Genomic DNA, 18969 nt, shown 5'->3' on the forward strand with positions numbered 1-18969 from the left:
GCGTGCCCTTCCATTAACTAAATGGCTTTGATGTCTTGGAAAAAACACGCCATTATTCCAAACTGCCCTCTGTGTTTTAGCCAAAGTGTTGATGAGAGGTGTGGGCCAAATCATTCATCTGTGTGTGTGTGTGTGTGAGAGGGAGAGAGACATGGGGAATCAGAGGGGGGGGTTAAGGAGGCAAGGCCAAGAGACACCCCTCGACACACCACACACACACACACCCTCACAAATTATGTCGGCATGGTTGCTGTTGCCAAGGCAACTGTCCCAAGAGTAAGGGTGGGGTGGGCGCAGCTTGTGTTTCATGACTGTGTGTGTGTGTGTGTGTGTGTGTGCGTGCGTGCGTGCATGGTGGTGAAAAGAATGTGGTTTTTTTTTTTTCATATTGAATGAGAGCCATTCATCATTGTGAGGTCAAGATAGGAAATGATTGACTAGAGCAAAATTTTCTAAAAAATTCTGTGTATGCGTGTGTGTGTGTGTGTGAAGGATAAAGAAAGCAAACCAAAGTTGTAACCAAACACAGAGATCGGGTTGGTATGTGTGGATGCTAAGTCTAAATTTGTTTCAATATCAAACTTGAGTAGCTGACTCATCGATCACACCCACTTGGCAAAGCCACTTTCAGTTCCCTCTGGCAGATGTGAGTGTCATCCCTCTTGCTATAATGCTGATTTAATGCACTCTAAAGTTAGGATGTGAGGTGCATTTCAGCCCAGCTGACCCAGTCGGATCTTGTGATGTTAACAGATGCTGAATGTCACTGGTGTTTCCACTTGCAGAGGTGGTTTCACATTCAATTAAGCCGAGCTTTTCACTTTATATTGAATTAAACAAGGTCATACTGCTCTTACGGCTAATACTCTGTAATTCAGATGATGTGCCAGATGCTTGAGTAGGCAGAGCAAGGCACGAATTCCAACAGGGTTAGATTCCCCATGAAGAGGGTGGCTCTCAGAAATATCCTGCCTTTAATTGGAAGTTATGAGATGATAGTTTCAGCATAAGAAGTAGAGTGTGTTATATCCTTGCAATTCAAGCCACTTTAACAAAAGAAATGGACGTTATCTTGTTCTGTGTTTACCAAAAATCTTTCTTTGTAGACTGTCCAGTTTTTCAGGTATGCACTGCTGCTGCACAGGAATTGTTTGGAAGAAAACTTCACCTGAATTCTTTGTAACTGAGGCCAACTAAATCATAAAAACCTCAAACAAAACGAACAGAAAAGTCACAATTCTGTTGAATTCATCGTGCTGCCGATGCACCCACTGAGATGAATGAAGCCAAGATCAGTGTGAAGCAAAACAATTTACCTCTCTGACCGTTTGCAGAATATTAACAAAGTATCCAGTGGGCAATAAGCAGAGATTTCCCACTGAGCTTAAGTATAAGTTTCTACTATCTGCCTTCACTGAGCAGAACTTTGCTCTCCCACTGTGACTGTTTCTCTGTTTCAGATTATCTCTCATTTCCACTGAGTCACGTCTTCCTTTCTCTTTTTCTCTCCTCATTTCCTCTCTGCTCATCCATCTCTTGTGTTTTCGCCTAGCTGTCAGCATGTTGTGGTTCCTCTTATTTTTGTCTCCAGCATTGGTCTCTCTTCCCTCTCCTCCTCCTCTTATTCTTCTTCAACCTGATTTTGAAGCTTTTTTTCCTCTACCTTTCATTTTTCCCTTCTTCTCTCTGTCATTTTTTTCTACTCCTCTCTTTTCCCACAGCCGCTGTCTTCCCTGCTCTTTCCTTTACCCGTCATCTATCCAATCATCATTTTTCACCTTATCGTTTTTTCCTCTCTCTCACATCTCACCTTTTGCCTCTTTTTTTCATCTGCCTTTCTCACCGTCCTCCTCCTCCTCCTCCTCCTCCTCAGTCTACGTATCTATCCATCATTTTTCACTCTGTTATTACACTACAATTTTCCCTCACACTCTCGGCTACTCTTCCCCTTTATCCTTTTTTCTCAGTTGGTTCCACTTCCTCCTCAATCCACCCATATGCCCATCATTTCCCCAGTCCTGTCACTGCAACGTGATTTTTACAGGCGCTCTCTCTCTCCTACCCTCATCGACCTTTCCTGCCCAATCCCCACCTGTCTTTTCTCATTTCTTTTCTTCCTGCTCATCCTCCTCATCATCCATCAATATTTTTTTATTTCTTCCATCAGAATTTCTTTCATTCTCCTCTCCTCCATTTGCTCTCTTCCTCCCTCCCCTCCTCATCTGTCTGTCATCGTGTCGTGTTTTGACATTTTTCCCATTCTCATCTCGTAGCTGTCGTCACCCATCAGACCATTTTCATCTTGTTGTCACTTTGCCATGTCATTTTTCTCATATTCTCTCCCAGCCATTCCTCCTCCCCCATCTCCTCTCCCTCCCTTTATTTTTGTCTTTATCTGTCCATGATATTTTACCCAGGCTCTTCCATTTGGTTTATGTACACAGTGAAAAATATAAATATGTCTATAATATGTTTAAGTGTTTTTTAAACATACAGCAATGCAAAGCAATGATTCAACTTTTTTTTTTTTTTTTGGTGATCAAAGTTTTCTTTGGTCTGAAAGAAAAGCAGGCCCTGCACATTTTGTAAAATTCGCTTATGTCTGGATCACTAATACTACATGCAAACCAGGAAGTGTAAACAAAAGTCACATGGGCTCGCAGCATGTAGCTTGTTAATTGGGCAAAGTTGTGGAAACCTGTCATCCCGTTGGACATGTTGAGACATGTTCAAGTTCAAGTAAATTTTGTTACGCTGATGGACTTTTCTGTACTCTCTTTGTCTGCTGCTCACACCAGTTCAAACACATGAAGCAATGACTGAATATGAACTTCAGGCTGCAAAACACAGAAATGCAACACCACCTGTGACATTATACACAGGTTTCTGAAGCTCTGGGCTCACTGCTCACCAGGATCTTAAGTTACTAGAGCGAGAAAATCCATATTTGTGCAACTATGTGGAACTGAAGTGGCGTGAGCAAGCAGAGACCAGAGCACAAAAATGTCACGAACTTTTGTAGGTTGTTGGATTTTTGGTTGTTGCGGTCATTTAAAAAGATAAGCACTGTGGTAAAAATAACCACAGAGCCAGTACAGTTCAGAGCAGAGTCTGCAACTGAAAACATCAGTTTCACGTACGTAACTAGGGTTGTGAGTTGATCCACACTTACTGTGTGCTTGAATGCAACCCGGATGACTTAAGCCACTGCTGTTCTGCTACTGTGTTGCTTTCACTATTCAACGATTGTGTAATGACTTTTTAATGCAGTTCTGAGTTGTGGTAGGCGCAGAATGTGACAAGTAGCTCAGATGTCATTCTACTGAGCCTCGTCGTCCAGCCGCGGCGTTTCCAGATCAGGCAGAATACGTAATCCCTCCAGTATGCTCTGGGTCTGCCCTGAGGCTTTCCTCCTAGTTTGACATGCCCAGAATTCATTCAGACATCATGTTCAGATATAACTGGGAAAGAGAGGGGCTGTCTCAGAGCCAGCATCTTAGGGCCAAAACAACCTCATTAACTCTTCCATATTTGTTTTAATGTTATGCTAGGGGCAAACTGTTGTTAGAAATTTGTTCATTTTGTAATCCTCAGATAGATATGCAAACGCAAGGAACATCTATCTCCAAAACCTGTACTTTGCGCAGATTACACTGTCAATCTCCTTTTTGTTCTCTCATAGGAGAACGAAAAGGAGCTTTTTCAGCAGTTCATTGTGCTTATTTTATACCACTGTGTGAATGGTCTTGTTCTGGCCTGATCAAACAAAGCATTAATTTGAGCTAAATATATAAATATGCTCAGATAAATAAGGCCTTTGTGTCACCCTGGTCTTTCACTTGCCATCTGTTAAACTGTCCTTCTATTTTATACACAGTCTGTCATCATTTCATGCTCCTTCTCAGTGGTCTCGTCTCATTTCTTCCTCCATCGTTCAAATCGATCTTGGGCATCTCAGCAGCATCCCAATTCTCTTCATGTCTGTCAGTATTTTTCTCCACTCACTGTTCACTCATCAACACATTTTATTCGCCCACAAGTCTCCTCGTCTTTTCTTGATGTCCCTCTTTTCTTCTATTAAACCCACATGCCAACTAACATGATGTATAGCATATAAAGAACAGATACAGCAGAGTGTTGAAGGTATTCAGAGCCATTCATCACTTTTTTCTTAGATCTCACATCTGCTCCAATCTGCTGTAGTTTAGATAATTGCCATGTGTTCTGAGAGGGAAGGCTGTCTGGTCAAATTTTACAGAATAAGGGGCAGCTGCATAGATGTGTTATCAAACAAATTGAAGTAATTGATGGATGGATTTGTGCTTTTTGGAATGTTGGTGTGTAACTGGGGTGGGCAAAGCCACAGTACAATAAAGGGAAATTTTATCTTTGTATTATGAGTCCTACAGCAAGATACTGTTTGATAATTACATATTTCTTTGTCTTTTGATCAAACTTGAGAATGCCACAAATTGGCAAAACAGACAATGACAAATAAATCTTTCCAGAAGAAGTTCAACAGGTTTTAATGTTATCAGATTGCATTGAAATCTGATGGAGACAGATTCGTCATCAGCCCTGTCTGTACAAACAAAGGAAGAAATTGGTTGGCTTTCTATCTCAGGTTTACATTGGCTGGCCTTGATCACAAAATAATACATTTACTTCAGCATGAACTGCCTCCTTGTAATTTGGTTAGGTAGCGCTGCCAGGTTTAAGTGATTGATTTGCACAGAAACCACCCAAGCTAGAAATTTGCACCCTCGTGATACTGTAAGGAATATTAATCAGATTATATTCTATGTGATACACTTAAAATCCTTCTGTCAGTTCAGATTCAGCTGCACGAAGAAACACGCTGTGAGTTTGAGAGGTGTTATCCATCACAGGAGAGGAAGACGTACCACATGATTGGCTGCCACTTGTACAATCCAAAACTATACAAGTACTCTCCTTTAATAAGAGTTAGCTGAGTTTGCTTCCACAAGGAAGAATGATAAATCATTCATTTCTTCTTTTAAATCTTTCCCTGAGTGAAGCAGTATTGTGTGCTAAAGCTACACTGGGCAACAATTTATGTAAATTAGAAGCTGTATTATTTCATGTATCCCATTTCTCCTTCGGGTTTATACTCTTATATACAGGAAAATGTACTCCTCTCCCTCTCGTCCCTTTGGCACCATTTCGTATAAAGCATTGTAGAGCAGCCAGGTTGCTTAACAACCACATACTGTGTGCAGTTTATTAACATTATGGGCCCAGTTCTCTGGGTTTTGACGTTCAAACAGTTTTTATAGGCTCTGTCTGCCTCTCACTGCTATTTGGAGCTGCCAATGTGTGAAGTTATGCCTGGTGCTGCTTTAAAGCCTATATGTTTATGCCTGTAGCTTTGTGAGCCAATGCCAAGTCCAATCCACTGAAGAACACTTGGCAGTTGAAATATGAAAGTTAACACAAGACAGACGGACGTGCAATTCATGTCCTTGCTGAGCTATCGTCCGATCTCCTGCACCATAGTTTTCATAGTTTACATGGCGCAACAGTGTAATCATTTAAAAAACATTCAATCTGTGCACTTGGTATCTTTGCTTTCAGAATCACTCGCTATCACACAATCTGTCTAGAGATGTAGTTCACGTACAGTGTGTCTGTGTACAAGTGTCTGTGTTTGTTTATCAACAAAAGATGCGTTGCAGATTATTTTGTTTGACCTGAGTATTCAGTGTGATAAGAGAAATGAAGCTGCAAGACAAACAACCGACAAGTACGTGTGAGATAGATACCGTAGGTGTGGGAAAGGTTGTGTCTTTGTCAGTTTATCTGATTGTTTGATCGGCAATAAAATAATTTGCTTCATAATTGGCAGACGTTTTGACCATTAAAGTAAGAGATGGTCAGAGATGGCAGTGGTTTTAATGCCCATATTTTGTATTTATTTTTTGCTTATCTTATGCCTTATACCTGTGTCTGCGTTTAAAATAAATTTCCCATTGGGAACATTAAAACTCTACTCTCCCCCAGAGCCAGGAGTCGATTAGCTTAACCCTTGCCCTTACTTAGTATTTTGGTCAAATTTGACCCATTAGGCTTGATAAAGGAATCCAATACAAGAGGTCAGAGGAGAAGATACAACCTCTGCTCTGCAAAAAAGGACAGGGACAACCTGATGCAAATGACGCAAGGTTTCCTACCACTGACTAGTTTGGTATTGACACTTATGATGGGGGAATTCTTGGCCCAGGTAAAAATCGACCTGGACCATACTGTCAAGGCATGAAATATGAACGGTATGTAAGGGCTAGCATAAAGACCAGAAGCAGTGAGCTGGATTTTCATAACTCCCCCAAAAAAACACTGTTTGTCATTTTACATTTTACATTATGTATGGATGAAACCAGTGAGACCATTAAAGAGCTTTAGAGGTGCTAGAAGGTGAATCTGCAAACTTTAAAAGGAGCCAGGCTAACTGTTTCCAGTCTTTGTGCTAAGCTAAGCCGATTGACTCCTGGCTTCAGTTTCACAGTTAATACACAGACGTGTGTTATCACATCTGCATTTCATCTATCTCACTGCAAGGAAGCAAATAAGCATATTTCCCAATAATTGAGCTGTTTCCTTAAAATTCCATGAAATTGGTTGTTGGTTTATTTTTGTGTTGAAGCTCACAGCACCGTCTTTCTTCCCCTCCTTTGTCAGAGCTAATCCAGAACAGTCGCCTGCTGACGCTGCCCCTAGCGGCTGGAGACCTGCACTCCCTGCTGCCCGACGAAGACGGGAGGCGTCTGTACGTGGCCATGAAAGATAACCTGCTGTCTACCAGTCTGGACGACATAACACAGAACCCACGCAAGGTAGCCCACATTTAAATGACAGTAGATTTAGATAGCTGATGTGTCAGGGCTTTAATGGGACTAACTACTGGTGATATGAGGAAGAGGAAAGTCGCACCCCTCTGACTAATATCCCCTCTGATCACCTATCTTTCCCTAATTCCTTACCCTCATTACAGAAATACATATCTCCCTTGCTCCCTAGTCCTTGCTCTCTGCTTCCTTCCTTCATAAACTCTCTTTTACTCTCCACACTGCACAGACAAACACAGTGTTTTAACTTATCTTTACATCTTTGTTGCTAGCATTGTAGATAACGCTGGAGTATTGTCAGTTTTCAATTAAACATCCTCAAAATGTCTTATCACCTTGTGCTTTTTACTTTATCCACTGATATTTGGAAAGATTTCAAAAGCCTAACAAACCTCTGTTAGTTGTAGACCTTAAAGCTACTGTGTCCTCTAAAAATGCCATTATGGTAAAAAAAAAATCCTTTATTCCCAATTTTTGTAGCTTTCTGAAACGGACAAGCTGATAGCAACATAATACCTCCGAGTCAGGCCACAAATTATTTTCCACACATTTCTCACATTCCCACTTCCACTGCTGGACAACAGAACTATTGGTGCTGGAGATTTATTATTCTGTTAGACAGGAAAAGCTGAAATTTGTTATGAATAAAGGCAGAGACAGATCACCTCCACATTTCTGAGTAATCCAGAAACAGCCACCTGTGTACACCTTGTGAATGCAGTATTTTATTTTCTGTAACCCATTCATTAAATCAGATTTTGAGTTGGCATCAGTAATATGAAGCTTAATGATATGATGCTTTAAACCCTGAGGCAGGAAGCGCACTGTCAGCTCTGTCCTTTCCTGATTCAGCTGGTCATGTTCCCACCCAGTGCATGTCACTCATCCTAATGAGGCTGCACTAATGTTGTTGCCATGCATCAAATGTCTGCAATGGTGCAACAAAACATGTCTAACATCACTTTGAGCTAAATTCATACTCACGGGAGCCCAAACCAAAATTTGCAGCAGGAAACAGAACAACTTTCAAAAGCATAGGAACATAATCTGCGTGGAAATCAGTTCCTGCCAATCTGCTACTTTAAAAAAGAAGAAGAAAAAATTCAACACTGGCTATTAGATAGAGGTTATTGGTCTTTTACAGTATTCGGTTTCATGCTGCAGCTTTAACATCCAGACAGCCAGACAGATACAATGATGGTTTGTCAGCCGGTCAGGTTGAGTTCAGGGTCACAGCAAGGACAGCAACAGTGCTGCCTTTTCATAACTCTGCCCTGCTGGATCAAATCAATACTCTCATCTGTCAGACCTACATGCAAGATATTGGAGAGCCAAACAGGTAAGGAAGCAGACAAACAGCCAGAGAAACAGACAGACAGCAGTCAAGCTGGCCAGCCACCCACTCAGCCAGGCAGTCAGCCAACAAAAGGATAGATAGCCATAATCAACTCATAGCTCAGCTCTGTGCGGGCTGTAAAGTTACATATTTGTACACACAGTATTTATAGTTTGTTTATACCGTTCCAGTTTGTGTGCAGTTTTTTCCCGTGTGGTATTAAAACCACTCACTCTGCCATATTCTGTTTAATTTCTCTGCTACTGACATCCAGAGCCTGTTCTGCTTAAGACAAAGTGATGCTTACTTTTATTTGTTTTATCTTCTTGCGACTTTAAACTTGACACACGCTTACTGCGTACGCATGTGGAGTCTTACTGGCTCAATAAAACTGATTTTGGCCCAGAGAGATTAACACGTAACCAGCTCCTCCAGTCCGTCCCAGTTCAGGGCAGAGTGCCGAAGGCTACGCCATTGTCATCAGCACCATTTTTCTTTGATCAGGCCCGAAGCCCTCAAGACATTCCTTCTGCGTGAGTCTACAGCTGGCAACCCACATTACACAAAGGGTCACCAAGGGGTTTGAGTGTGTGTTTGTGGCTTTTGGTTGCATATTTGTTCTTTATTCATTCTCACTACTTCCATTGTTTCTCTTTTCTTTCTTTCTTTTCCAGCACTGGTATTCACTGTCAAAGTACAGAAATTTAAACTTTTTAACAAAACTTTTTTTCCTTTGTGTGATTGATACAATAAGTCCCCTTTGTATAAACCCACATTCACCACTTGTATGTTATATGTGTATAAACTGAAAACCAGCATGCTATTCACAGAGGGGAATATTTCCATTAACCGCAGTCTTTACCTGGTGAGAATCCTTCACTGGTGGTCCATGTTCCTGTCAGTGCTCCTGTCAGTTGGTATTTGGAGATAAGGGGGAACATGGTCTCTAATCTTATCTGATCGTCTCAGCTCTGCACCGGGCTCTGCGGGAATTACAACACCAGCGAGTAATTACTGGCCATCTAGAAATTGTTTCCTGAGCGCACCATCATTTGTTATTAATCACATTCCAAGAGCTGGTGTCACATTTTTTTGATTGAAGCAGATTCAGACTTGCAGTGCAAAACCAAAAAAGAGCTTGAGAGTTTTGTGTTATGACCAACATGCACAGATCATGTGTCTCATTCCTGTCACTATTCATGATTTTTGCAGTTGTCAGAGGTGAGTTTTTATTACTTCAGCCAAGGAGGTTATGTTCTCAGATTTGTCTGTTTGTTTGTCAGCAGGATTAAACCAGAGGTACTAAACCTATTTGCACCAACCTTGGTGGAAGGATGGGGCATTGGGCAGGGAGAAGCCCATTAAATTTTGGTGTAAATATTGTGAAATTGCATTTTTCAACATTTGGGCCTCAGTGGAAGAAGTTTGGCTGTTATTTTGCAGGTTTTCAATTTAAAGTGGTATGAACCAAAATAAAAGTAAAGTTCAATCTCTTCAGTAAATTTTGCAGTTTCTGTGGTATGTAGAGATAAGTGAGGACCATCACTTATCATATCAATTCAATCTCTGTTTCACCCTTGTGGTTTCAGAGGGAATGACTGACTCAGGGAAATATTTAGATTAGTCATGTAGCTGCCATCTGACACTAAGCTTCACTTCTCTCTCCTCCTCTTTGTCTGTCTCTCTCTCTAGTTTCCTATGCTTCCATTATTTGCTTCCCTGTTGGCTTCACATGAAAGCAGTGAAATAAGTCTCATTTTTGGGTCTTATTAACACTGTTTAAATGTTCATGCACCATAAACAGTGCAGTTTGTTGTGATTAAGGGAACAAATATGAGAATCATGCTTTTTAAATTAAATTTGTCCCAATAGGCTATTAGTCATTTTTGAGAAATGAGTCTACTGGTGAAGTCATCCATTTCTGATTAAAAATGAGTAACTGTCTTACCTGAACCCAGGATGAACTCATCCATTAAAAAAAAACCTCCACAACCGAACCTAAACAGGCCTAAAACAAGCAGGACCTGATTCTTAAACAACCTGTGGACTATATTCAGACAGTTTAAAAAAGTGGATAAACATGTGGCACTTGGTAATGTTCTGCCTCTAATCTGTTTCAGGCCTTAATAGAAGGCTTGAATCTGTTAACTTCTTCATATCTGTCCCTGAGTCACAGTTGGAACAACCTCTGACGGGTTCCTGTGCCTCTCATTTCTGCATTACAGAGCTTAGAAGAATTATATTTTGATTCATTTTATTAATTCAATTCTTTGGCAGTGATGCACATGTCCAAGAGCCCACATATAATGTAAAAGAGAGAACATATGAAGTATAAAGAACTGGCCTGTGGGTTGGCTGATGTCAGGAAAATGTATGCTGGCTTCTGTGTAGGCAAACTGTCTAACCAAAACTAATCATCCAACATTTTTGCTTCCTAGCTAGATTGCTGCTTTTTTAACATAACAGGGATTTATTAGATCCTGTTGGGTCCAATAAAAACTTAATGTACAGTACAGTCCTATAGTAGTTTACTGCTGTAACAAAACAACTGGCACAACTAGAAGTGATGTAATCACATAACTAATAATGCAACCCCCCCCCAACAATCAGATGATTATGGTTTCCATTTACAAGGGGTGTGCTGATTCAGTCAACACAGAAATCATCTGAGTGCTTTATACAAAGCAGTGACAGTGGTTTGCATTGATGTGCATGTGTAACTAGCCAAATACACTGGAGTCAAAATCAAACAGTGGATTAATTCATCATTTGGCCACCACCATCTCTGCTGCTCTGACAGCTCAGCTTGTCATCACCATTTGGTTTTTAGTTTCTCCTCGCTGAAGGCGCCTCACTGTTTCGACACTAAACAAGAGGCTTTAACATCTCCCTCCTCTCCTCCCGGCCTCTCTCGTTCAGATTAGTCATGTTGTGCTGTCTCTCCCTGCCTCGCTTCCTCGCAAAGCACCTGCCAGTGCCAAAAGCCTTTTATCGGAAAAGGAGAGTGAGCAATAAAAACAGATTTTCAATCGCTTTCTCTCCCTCTTTGTTTTCTTTATCTCTCTCCCTCGCTCTCTGCAGCTGTACTGGCCCGCCAGTCCGGACCGGGTCCAAGAATGTCTCATGGCTGGGAAGGAACCAGAGGTGATTCAAGACATACGCACACACACATGCAGATACACACAAAACCACACTAGATTGCATAAGCAAAGTAATATGTACCACACCATATGTTAACTACTGTGTGTATGAAAGGAGGTAATCAGTTTTAAAATCAAACAGGGAAGGAAGTGTATTTACACAGAATCATACACAGATATGGATCAGTGGCTTACAGGTCAGGTCATATCAGTTTTTTTCATCCTTTCTTCACTACCAGCTCCAGTGTTGTACTACTGTCTAAGGAACTGTCTGACAGTAAAACAAGACAGTTGCATGATTAAAATCTAGAGCGGAACTAAAGTTGAATGAATCTGATTCATTTGGGAACAATAAACAAACACAAAAGATGCTGGCAAGGATATCAAGATATCATGTTAGCTAGATTTATTCAGATGACAAAATGACACGTACAGGACAAAATGGACACACTTTGACAGAGAAGAGAAGAAAAACAGATGTATCTCATCAGTTAAATACAAAATATGAAGATGCAGGTTTCAAGTTTAGTGTAGCCGGAGAACTTGATGTCTTTTTTGTGTAAAATCTCTGGCAGTCTGGGCAAAGTTTAACTTGGATTTTTCACTTACACAGCAGAACGTACTGAGAAACATGCAGCTCATATTTTTTATAAATAAAATTCAACTTGGCTCCTTTTGTTGTCTTATATGTCTTATATTGTTACCATGGTTATAGAAATTCACTCAGTTAATGCAAAATAACCATTACCTCTGTGTGTGTGTGTCCGTGTGTGTCCGTGTGTGTGTCGTGTGTGTGTCCGTGTGTGTGTCCGTGTGTGTCTGTGTCTGTGTCTGTGTCTGTGTCTGTGTGTCTGTGTGTCTTTCCAGTTGGAGTGTGCTAACTTCCTGCGAGTTCTGCAGCCTTTTAATCAGACTCACCTGTACGTGTGTGGCACTGGGGCCTTCAACCCCCGCTGTGCTTTCATAGCCACCAACATCTTCCAACAGGTATTACTGCAAGCACACCAATACACACACTAATCTTTTTCTTTGGCAGCTTAATTAGCCAGAAAGTGATCCCTCTGTCACAGTGACTGAAAGAAGAATCACTGAACCAAAGTAACAGCATCGTGTTCCTTAATCTTTATATAACCTGTGAAAGATTGCACTTTTCGCAGTATGTTAGCTTTACACATGCAGGCACACTCTTAACACTCACACTATCTGACACAATCAGTGAATATGAAATAAGCAGCAGAGTTAAAGTAAAAGGTAAGGTAGGTTCAATGGCCACACCATAAAACCTGAACAAGAGTTACACAAATGCTGGAGGTGTGTTTTTTTTGGTGCAAAACTAGAAGTTTTTTCATATTTCTACTATATATTCACTTTGTAATTACAATTGAAGAATATTTTTATGTGTAATGGTTTTTTCTCCCCTACTGCACCTTCAAATATAGTGCAGCTTGATTTCTTAGTGGATGTAACTGGACTCTCCTGCTCACTGCATCTAAACAGCTAGAGCTCCTCAGCTAACTAACTTCCAAGCTAATTCCAATTTTTTCCAGACAAATGATCACACAGTATAAAACATATGAGCCAATTTTAAATAAATAATATTATATAATACAAAAAAAATTGACTGCAGAATACACTGCTGTTGTTACTACCCACCATCCTGTGTGTGTGTTCTGATGCCTAGTCCCAGCCCCTATACACGGGCCTATCAGCAGCTGAAATATCATATGTGTGGTGTCTGCCTCCATACCCATATATCTACCAGGGTTCACCCTGTGCCATCTATCTATAATATGCACAATGTACCTTTTGTCATTGAGGCTTCAGTCTGGGGGTTGCTGGACACTCCATTTTTTTATTTGACATTTTTGTGCCAAATATAATGTTAATGTAATTCTAGAGCCCAAGTGTGTCCCCTTTATACCACAGTCATTAGTTGGTAATTTCTCAACATTTAGACACATGTGGGTTATCAGTTTGTCAAAAATAGGTTAATGGTTCTAAATTCCCTCAGTTATTGATGTGTGCGTGTGTGTGTGTGTGTGAGAGAGAGAGAGATAGAGAGAGAGAGGCTTAAACCTGCACTATTTGTGTTAGTTTGGGGTCAGACACTGTGTGGGATTTTATATGTGTGTGGGTATGTGCATTCCTGCATTTGTGTTTTGTGAGGTTGCATGCATGCCTTTCAGCAGTGTGGGAGTGTGTGTGTGTCTCTCTCTCTCTCTCTCTCTCTCTGCTAACAGCTAATCCCATGAAAGGCCGCGTGAGATCAGAGCAGAGGTTCAGATGTGGTGCTTAGAGGAACTGGTGGTGCTGACTGGTTCTAAGACTGAACTTCACACATTTTAAAATCCCTCCACTTAGCCCGATTACCCTCAATTAGCCATTCAGTCTGTGAGTTTGTGTGTGTGTGTGTGTGTGTGTGTGTGTGTGCGCACATGTGTGTGCACATGTGTGTGTGTGCGCATGCATGCTTGTGCATGTGTGTTGCAGGCTGGTTCAGCTGCCTAAATCATTTGTTCTGCTTGTTTTACCAGTGGATAAATATGAGTAAAAGAGTTTATGAATTAAATAATTAATTCAAGAGTCACAGCCTGTCAGTCTGCCCAAACAGCTTGCTCTCTCTTGTCTGCCTTTTAATGTCCAGCTGATTTTCTCCCTGTCATTCTTAGTGACCTCTGTCTCTGTTTTCTTTGCCAGTCAGAGCACCAGACTCTCTCGTACAGCCAGACAGAGTGTGGGAAGGGGAAATGTCCCTATGATCCGTTCCAGAAAACAGCCTCTGCTGTCGTTGGTAAGTTGACCAACAAGTTAACACAGGAGCAGCTACATGTCGTGAGTTTCTCCTGAGAAAAAGACAACCTGTAGGCAGAAAAGAATCATGTGAATGTGTGTAATCAGTCATTTAATCAAACAAACAACTAAACAAAATGTGGGTTTGTCGTCGCAGCACAGTACAACATCCTCTGCAGAAAAATCAGCACACTTTCATTTGAGAGATTAGATTGATAAGAGCATAGATTGTTTTTTCCCATGACACCACCATAGTGTGGATTTTTAAATTCCTTTATTTTGATGATTTAAACAATTTCTACATTTGTTTTTGTAGTATGGGTTATTTGCTGAATGTTAGGATCCTTGTATCCTATCATTCAGCAAATAACCCAACCAACTTGTTTTGTCAGGAAATTTTCCGATTAGTTACAGTCTAAGAGTATGTCTGTAGTTAAGACTTTTCCTTGGAAGTTACTATATCTGTGCTGCTAAAACATGGGAATATTCCCCAGGGACCAATTATATTTTATCTTATGAACCAATATGAGAATATGTTGAAATAACCCTAAAATTCACTTGTCAAAAGCATTATCTGTTCTGTCTTAAGTGCTGAAGTTGAAGGCAACTGGACTTCTTTCTTGAAGACGTTTCACCTTTCATTTAAATCTCCTGGGTAAGGATCTCAGGACTGCGTTGTAGGTTGCTGAAAGTTGGTATCATTGGTGTCTCTTGACAGAGATTCCAGTCTCTGTAACAGAATCTCTGTCAAGAGACTGGTTCATCAACTTTCAGCCACCTATGACGCAGTCCTGAGATCCTTACCCAGGAGATTTAACCCCTGTTCACACCTTGAGACATGTGACCCTAACAACTCACAGGATGGCAGAGTGGGACAACGACCCACTAACGAGTCACACCTGGGCTCACATGACCCTAACGACTCACATAACGACTGGGTGGGTTGATGACTCCCATCACCACCCCCAGAGGTTAAATACCTGGGACTCCCCAACCAGTTTTCAGAACTGAAGAAGCCTTTTGGATGAGACGTGAAATGTCTTCAAGAAACCTAAAAGAAGTCCAGTTGACTTCAACTTCAGCAGTTAAGACTACCATGACCTGGATGACAGAGAACCTCCACAGACATTATCTGTTCTGTTTCTACTAAAAATACCAAAAACCTCGTGTTACTCTGTGAAGATGGAGAGCTGTATGCTGGGATCACCTCAGATTTCATGAGCAGGGACTCAGCCTTCTTCCGTAGCCTCGGCAGTCGTCACGTCATCCGCACTGAGCAGTACGACTCCACCTGGCTGCAGGGTAAGTGTAAATAAATACATTTTTAAAAAGTAAACAATAATTTTGACTCTCTTTGTTTGTTTATTGTTCAATCTTTATAATGTGGTCATAGTCGTCCCCACGCTAAACTGTGAATAATGGTGTGCTAAAACTAAGCATGCTAAGAGTTCAGTTTTCACTGACTCTTAAAGGACCAGTGTGTAGGATTTAGTGGCATCTAGCAGTGAGAATGCAGATTGCAACCAACTGTTTACCCATCCCCTCACCCCTCCCTTTCCAAGCATGTTGGAGAATCTAAGGTAGCTGTCAGGTGACAAAATTTACCGCATCAGTCCAGTCTGCCACATACAAGCTACAGTGTCAACATAAAATTGTGAAAGGTATTCTGTTTGTCCGTTCTGGGCTACTGTAGAAACATGGCGGCACAACATGGTGGACTCTTTGGCAGATGACTGATTGTATGCAATCAGCTGCAGATAAAACACTGATAGCAAGATGTTTCATCATCTGTTATAGCACGCTTCCTGCCACTCTCTGTCATCCCCAGATGACTCGACCATATCCTGCTTAGAGCAGTGCTTATCATTAGACTCTTCAGTGTTCATATCATACAATGATTATTAGTTTTAGGTGATAGACTAATAAAAACATACTTGTATATGTATATACATGTTCCATTTCCCCTTAAATGTTACACACTGATCCTTTAGATCCTTTAATTGTTAGTAAAAATCATTCAAAGTATCCAGTAAGGACCATCTTCCTCTTTACGTCTTGCTGTCTAAACTGAATATACTGACCTAAGATGAATATCTTTTCCTCCAGACCAGCATCTCTAAAACCATCTCCTACACACCCGCTTGGTGTTTTATCAGGCCAGTGCGTTGACGTCTGCTACTGATAACAACAAGATACATGTTGACTCTCTCTGCCAATGGAAAAGTCAATTCTACCTCTATCATCCCTTTGCTCTATCTCTTCCTAGCCCACTCTTACATTCATGTCACATGCGTATCAGCAGAGGCGAACTGTGTTTCAGGTGATTTATAATTTACCTATCTTTTTGTGCGTGTGTGTGTGCATCTCTCTCTCTCTCCAGATGCCCAGTTTGTGCGGGTAGCGCCGCTGTCTGAAACTGATAACCCAGAGGATGATAAGGTCTATGTGTTCTTCACCGAGCGCGCTCAGGAGGCAGAAGGGGCCGCTGGGAAGGTGCTCTACTCCAGGGTGGCACGTGTGTGCAAGGTATGGAGTATGTTTGTTAGAGAAAGATAGAATCCAGGTTTGTGTGTTTGTGTGCTCATATCAGAAACTGTCTGCATGTAGTTTACGTAAACGTTTGCCTGAACACGTAGAGTTCGTACGTGCTGGTCAGTGTGTGTCTGTTGAGGCGTGTGTTTACTTAAAACACAGTTATGTGTGATTGGATGTTCCAGCTAGCTCGTATAGATATGCTTTTTGATGTCTGTGTTTAAGACATGGTTTATTTGTTTGCCACTATCACTGTGTCTTCACTGTATCTTTTGCTCCACAGTGATAACCTGTGAATGTTTGTATTGTATGCCTCTTTATGTGGATATGTGTAGACATGCATGACTGTGTTTGCATGGATATTTGTTGTCCAGTTACATGTGTGTGTTAATGTGTTAAACATAAGTTTGAAAATGTGTTGAAAATACATCAGTCATTGCATTTTCATCTAAGAGTTTGTAGATTACATAATGTGCTGGATTTCATAACAAATTTTTTTTTTCAATTATTTTCTTTTTTTTTTGTCTAGAATGACATTGGAGGCCAGAGGAGTTTAGTTAATAAGTGGAGTACCTTCCAGAAGGCTCGTATGGTGTGTTCAGTCCCAGGACCAGACGGCCTACAGACACACTTTGACCAGCTGCGTGAGTGCACACACAAGCATCAAATGACAAACACATTACATGCACAGTAAAACTAATCACATCAGACAGGCCTCAACCACTGGTCGCATCAGCAGCTGGAGCTCTGCCACTGAGTGCTTTATAAAAAGCGACTGAGTTCAGATGGGACACAGCCAGTATCTGTGTGTTTATGAGCGTGATACACAAGGAGCTAGAACTTCTTGCTCAAATATTTTGAGGTGACGAAGGAGAGTTTTCAAACTGAAGAAACTTTGAGGTGGTAAACCACAGCCTCAGTCTTTGAGTGTGTCTGCATGGCTCCTCTGTTACCACGGTAATCAGCAGCCCTGACAGTCACCTTGGGTTCGTCTTCGTGCCTCAGCCTTGGTAACCACGGCAACTGGCCTCAACATTCAGTTGCTGTGGGTTTATTCATTATGGAGCATTCGCGCCAGTATCCTCCGGTTGGCTTTGAATGTGTGTGTGTGTGTACATGTATTCAGGAGCAGCTCTATTTAGGCGTGAGTCTTTGATGTGTATTTTGGGTGAATTAGCATGTTAGGCTCTGTCTAACTGTCCACTGTCTGTCAACCTGAACTCGTATGTGCAGATGATTTTTCTGCATTTGGCTGTGAACTAGTACTACACTCTTAGCAATTAGTATCCTCACACACATCAGTGGTGATGAACGTTATGTATGTATGAAAAGCACTCACCCACCCTCCGTGCTGTGTAGTATTTGAAAGGCCCTGCACATCCACACATCATCTTCAGCTACAGGGCGCCGGGAATTTCTGTTCACTAAAACTCCAGTACTAATAAAAATTGCCTCTGCTCATTATTCAGTGGGTCAGAGCTAAAGCTTTCATATTTTCTCAACAACGCTGCAGACCGCAATCATGAGCTGTGAGAGTCTTATCAAGATGGCACCACAGATGGTTGCCTCTGTGTGCTGCTTTATGTCAGTGTTGCTGCTGATGATCCAAACAGGATCACTTTTACAAACAAAGATTCTTTGAAGATCTGTATTCCTTTAGATCACACCCCAACATTCAGAGAAGACCGACTTTACAAACAAATTCTTCCAGTCACATATAATGAAGATTTCTCCCTCTGTGCTGCTCTGTAATACAAGGGCCCCTTTATTTCTAGTGGCGATATCATCTTCAGTAAAATGAAGATTAAAATCTTTGAAGTTCCATCAAGCACAAATAGCAGAGGATGGTTTTGAACCATTGACATCTGGGTTATGGGCCCAGCACACTTCCACTGCACCACTCTACTGTTGGTTGGCTATATTGGAACCACAATCCCTCAGCTCTGTGTAGAGACTAAGTTTTATCAAAAAGGCTGCATCACATATTGGAGGTGGTGTGTGTTTACCTGGCAGGTATACTGGTATTTTCAGGTGATTGTTCGGGCCAATCAGCTGCTGATAAAACACTTGATAGCAGAGGATGGTTTCGATCCATCGACCTCTGGGTTATGGGCCCAGCACGCTTCCGCTGCGCCACTCTGCTGTCAGTCACCCCAGATGGGACTTGAACCCACAATCCCTGGCTTAGGAGGCCAGTGCCTTATCCATTAGGCCACTGGGGCTTCAGTGATGTGACTTGTAGGGAGAAAAAAATAGACAGTGAAGAGAGGAATGTGAACAGCAGGGAGCAAACCAGGTAACACAAAGC

The 18969-nt window shown here is 41.4% G+C and overlaps 1 protein-coding gene and 1 non-coding gene across 3 annotated transcripts in view; one reads left to right on the forward strand and one right to left on the reverse strand.

The window, feature by feature from the left end:
* Positions 1-18969, forward strand: part of sema3h (sema domain, immunoglobulin domain (Ig), short basic domain, secreted, (semaphorin) 3H) — a 63305-nt gene that overhangs the window by 19707 nt on the left and 24629 nt on the right. For both annotated transcript variants that reach the window (XM_018675118.2, XM_018675121.2), the window contains exons 5-11: positions 6697-6851; positions 11281-11343; positions 12207-12326; positions 14037-14130; positions 15312-15431; positions 16510-16655; positions 17191-17305. In XM_018675118.2, coding sequence (XP_018530634.1) covers positions 6697-6851; positions 11281-11343; positions 12207-12326; positions 14037-14130; positions 15312-15431; positions 16510-16655; positions 17191-17305 — 813 coding nt within the window. The remainder of the gene's footprint in view (positions 1-6696; positions 6852-11280; positions 11344-12206; positions 12327-14036; positions 14131-15311; positions 15432-16509; positions 16656-17190; positions 17306-18969) is intronic.
* Positions 18811-18883, reverse strand: trnar-ccu (transfer RNA arginine (anticodon CCU)). The gene has a single exon. It is a non-coding gene; the product is annotated as a tRNA-Arg (tRNA).

The sequence above is a fragment of the Lates calcarifer genome, linkage group LG6 (assembly GCF_001640805.2).
Source record: "Lates calcarifer isolate ASB-BC8 linkage group LG6, TLL_Latcal_v3, whole genome shotgun sequence".
Classification (NCBI taxonomy): domain Eukaryota; kingdom Metazoa; phylum Chordata; class Actinopteri; family Centropomidae; genus Lates; species Lates calcarifer.